This window comes from Coregonus lavaretus (genome assembly GCF_964263955.1).
Source record: "Coregonus lavaretus genome assembly, chromosome: 24".
In the NCBI taxonomy this organism is placed as follows: domain Eukaryota; kingdom Metazoa; phylum Chordata; class Actinopteri; order Salmoniformes; family Salmonidae; genus Coregonus; species Coregonus lavaretus.
The window spans coordinates 34,055,186-34,059,980 of record NC_140011.1 but is presented as its reverse complement, the minus strand read 5'-3'; the positions used below and the strand labels follow the sequence as shown (position 1 = coordinate 34,059,980).

At 48.1% G+C, this 4,795-nt stretch overlaps 1 protein-coding gene across 1 annotated transcript; it reads left to right on the top strand.

Moving 5' to 3' along the window:
- On the top strand, positions 1-4,361 carry LOC311100178 (uncharacterized protein). Its single transcript, XM_084140983.1, has 2 exons — positions 1-1,142; positions 2,521-4,361. Exons 1-2 carry the CDS (start codon positions 428-430, stop codon positions 3,495-3,497), a joined length of 1,692 nt encoding a protein of 563 aa, XP_083997109.1. The 5' UTR covers positions 1-427; the 3' UTR covers positions 3,498-4,361.
- The last annotated feature ends 434 nt before the right edge of the window (positions 4,362-4,795 follow it).

The window sequence follows — 4,795 nt, the reverse complement described above, 5'->3', positions numbered from 1 at the left end:
AGAAATAGAAGATGGACGTCGAACGGCGGTTGGCATTGCGACTAGCATAGCGCTGTATTAGATTATAGTGCAAGTTTACTCCAGACACGCTGTTAATATAAACAAAAACAAACTTCTGTTGCTGAATTTGGCAGAACATTTCCATTCATCACCGTCAGTATCTTGGTTAACTAGCAGCACGCAGTCAACTAGCTAGCTAACGTTAGCTTGCTTGCCAGCTAACAGGAACGATAGCTTATTTTTTCGGCCTTAGCTAGTGAGCTAGCTAATTACATGATTTATTGGCATAGTGACCGGTACCTAGTTGGGTTTGCTTACAGCGAAATATTTCTCTTTCACGTTTTAACTATTAGCTAGTCTCAGGCGGCATTCTCAGGCGGCGCCAGCTGGCCAGCGCAGTAACGTTAGCTACTGTAGTTAGCTAGCTATGGCCTCCAGGCGAGGAAATTGTAACAGCGGCATGGATTCTCCGTTGAATAGCAATAGCACAGCCGGTGGTGCTAATCGTAAACAAAGTATAATCAACGCCCCAAACCGAGCTGGGACTGAGTCTTGTTATGATCGTAAAGTAGAGAAGGCTGAGTATGCGCACCAAGCATGCCAGGGCAACATGACTGTATCCTCACTCAAGACACGATTAGCCCCGACCATTCGAACCACGTTATCCGCTGCTGTGGATACCCTCTTGGGCGAGGTAGTACTTGTGCTCAACGAGACGCAACAAGAGCTGGTTAACAAGGAGCAGGAGAACGAAAGACTCAAAGTGGAATTGAGGACGTTGCAGGAATGCCTTAGCAGCGCCCAAAAGTTAATTGACCAGTTGCAAATTCCATTCCCTGGTGCACAGACCATGGGTCAGTCAGTTTTCGCCCCCTCTCTCACATCTATTGGCTCTATGAACACAAGTATGGACAGGGACCGCCAGAGCCACCGAAATGTCAACGGCGCGGACGGCCGGTGTGTTTCCGGGGTCGACCTAGAGATGGGTGGCTCTCTCAGTGAGTCTCTGCATGGGTACGACTCCAGGGATGACTATAAAATGTGTCAGCTCTCTATCCAACCAGACGGCTCTGTGACCAACCATTCTATGGACTCCTATGCTGCCAACGCACCTAACATCTGCTCCGACCCCAGCCGGCCAGGTAAATTATTCCCATTTGTCATAAGGCAATCCTATGTATATATGTAGATATAAAAATAGAGAATATCACTACCTACACTATATATACAAAAGTATGTGAACACCCATTCAAATCAGTCGATTCGGCTATTTCAGCCATGCCCGTTGCTGACAGGTGTATAAAATCGAGCACACAGCCATGCAATCTCCATAGAAAAACATAGGCAGGAGAATGGCCTTACTGAAGAGCTCAGTGACTTTCAACATGGCACCGTCATAGGATGCCACCTTTCCAACAAGTCAATTAGTCACAATTCTGCCCTGCTAGAGCTGCCCCGGTCAACTGTAAGTGCTGTTATTGTGAAGTGGAAATGTCTAGGAGCAACAACGGCTCAGCCACGAAGTGGTAGGCCACACACACTCACAGAACAGGACTGCTGAAATGCGTAGCGCGTTAAAATCATCGGTCCTCGGTTGCGACACTCACTACCATGTTCCAAACTGCCTCTGGAAGCAACATCAGCACAATAACTTTTAGTCGGGAGTTTCATGAAATGGGTTTCTATGGCCGAGCAGCTGCACCCAAGCCTAAGATCACCATGCACAATGTCAAGCGTCGGCTGGAGTGGTGTAAAGCTTGCCGCCATTGGACTCTGGAGCAGTGGAAACGCGTTCTCTGGAGTGATGAATCACGCTTCACCATCTGGCAGTCCGACTGACAAATCTGGGTTTGGCGGATGCCAGGAGAATGCTACCTGCCCCAATACATAGTGCCAACTGTAAAGTTTGGTGGAGGTGGAGTAATGGTCTGGGGCTGTTTTCCATGGTTCGGGCTAGGGCCCATAGTTCCAATGAAGGGAAATCTTAACGCTATGACATTCTAGATGATTCTGTGCTTCCAACTTTGTGGCAACAGTTTGGGGAAGGCCCTTTCCTGTTTCAGCATGACAATGCCCTAGTGCACAAAGGGAGGTCCATACAGAAATGGTTTGTCGAGATCTGTGTGGAAGAACTTGACTGGCCTGTACAGAGCCCTGAACTCAACCCCATTGAACACCTTTGGGATGAATTGGAACACCGACTGCGAGCCAGGCCTAATCGCCCAACATCAGTGCCCAACCTCACTAGCGCTCTTATGGCTGAATGGAAGCAAGTCCCCGCAGCAATGTTCCAACATCTAGTGGAAATCCTTCCTAGAAGAGTGTAGGCTGTTATAGCAGCAAAGGGGGGACAAACTCCATATTAATGCCCATGATTTTGGAATGAGATCTTTGATGAGCAGGTGTCCACATACGTTTGGTCATGTAGTTTGTGTTGTAGCTTCATGCCTTTCATTTGGAATGAATTGAAACATTGAATGTCTTTGCTTATACCCCTTTCTGTTATTTTGTACTAAACAGATGAGAGGAGGCAGCAACAGGGAACACGAGAAGGAGGAACGAGATTTGAGATCAAAGAAGAGCAGGGGCCTGGTCCAAGTTCAGGTCCAGGGCAGGCCTGCAGGAGAGGGCCAGGGCCGAGGAGCGCCGGGGGTGCTGGCGGCGGTGGTGAGCAGACGGCCCAGAATGTGGGTGATCTGGGATATATCCATGTGGTGGAGCAGGATGGGTCATCGCGCTCCGGCAGCTACTCTCTTCGTCACCCAAAACCCATGAGGCCGCGTACCGCCACTGGTGGTTCGGCTCAGGGTGAACTGGCAGGACAGAAAGCGGTGTTGAGGGCTCCTGGAGCAGTGGGAAGGGACAGCATGTCCCCAGGTAGGGCGGGAGAGACAGCAGGACCGTCCACCTCTCCAGGAGACCCAGATGCAGATCGCCCCCACCACTGTCTGGAGTGTGGGAAGACCTTCCGCCTCATTTCCAGCCTGAAGAAGCACATCCGCATCCACACAGGAGAGAAGCCCTACCCGTGTGGGGTGTGTGGCCGCCGCTTCCGTGAGTCAGGGGCCTTGAAAACCCATCTTCGAATTCACACAGGCGAGAAGCCCTACTCCTGCTCTGAATGTCCTAAAATCTTCCGCCATTTAGATGGCCTGCGCAAGCACCAGCGCACCCACACTGGTGACAAGCCCTACGTGTGCGCCATATGTGGCAAGCGTCTGAGCCGACTGCAGCACCTGAAGCACCACCAGCGCATCCACACCGGAGAGAAGCCCTGCGTCTGCCCCTTCTGTAACCGCACCTTCAAGGAGCCTGCGGCACTGCGCAAGCATGTCCGCACTCACCGTGAGGAGTCTGGAGACATGGAGGCAGGCCTGGGAGAGGAGCCGGACCCAGACGCCCTGGACAACATCAACAGCCTCCACCCTGCTGCCCCCTCCCCTCAGATGAGGTTTGATGAGTGGGGAGCTGATGGGGACGATGTGGACTGTGTGTAGGATGGGCACATCCTTCTGTCTACAGCATTAGAAACATGACATTAGTCTTCCTATTCCATTACTGTACTGTGTGAGGAAGTCTAAAATTCCATCCCTGAGAAACAGGCTATCTATCTACATCCTAAGTATTGTCACGTGACCAGGGTAGCCTATTCATTTCAGAGACACTTCATGTGCCTGTCTGACCCCCTGACATATCCTTTAGTGCTTTATAATCTTAGAAATGTGAAAGTAGTTTATAGAATATGAAATGTACCCATGTATCATGTCCCCCTTCTTCCATACAACTCCACAACCTACCTGGTGTGTATCAGCGTTGTCTGCTGGAGATACTCATCTTTTAAGGTGCTCGTCAAATGTATTTTGATATGGAATGGAGTTATATGCAACCATGTCCAAAGACCATATTATGGAATTGTAACAATAGTTAGTTTGCTACTATTAATGCCACCGCCATGGTGACAGAGACTCAGTGATGTGACGTTACCATGAACAGCGGTGCAATAACTTCAGAGAGAGCGCAAGGCCTTGTTAGCAGTGGTGGGAAAAGTACCCAATTGTCATACTTGAGTAAAAGTAAAGATACCATAATAGAAAATGACTCAAGTAAAAGTCAGTCACCCAGTAAAATACTACTTGAGTAAAAGTCTAAAAGTATTTGGTTTTAAATATACTTACAGTGCCTTGCAAAAGTATTCAGCCCCCTTGGCGTTTTTCCTATTTTGTTGCATTACAACCTGTAATTTAAATTGATTTTTATTTGGATTTCATGTAATGGACATACACAAAATAGTCCAAATTGGTGAAGTGAAATTAAAAAAATAACTTGTCAAACAATTCACAAAAATAAATCACGGAAAGTGGTGCGTGCATATGTTTTCTATGAAGCCCCTAAATAAGATCTGGTGCAACCAATTACCTTCAGAAGTCACATAATTATTTAAATAAAGTCCACCTGTGTGCAATCTAAGTGTCACATGATCTCAGTATATATATGCCTGTTCTGAAAGGCCCCAGAGTCTGCAACACCACTAAGCAAGGGGGACCACCAAGCAAGCAGCACCATGAAGAACAAGGAGCTCTACAAACATGTCAGGGACAAAGTTGTGGAGAAGTACAGATCAGGGTTGGGTTATACAAAAATATCTGAAACTTTGAACATCCCACGGAGCAACATTAAATCCATTATTAAAAATGGAAAGAATATGGCACCACAACAAACCTACCAAGAGAGATCTGCCCACCAAAACTCACGGCCCAGGCAAGGAGGGCATTAATCAGAGAGGCAACAAAGAGAC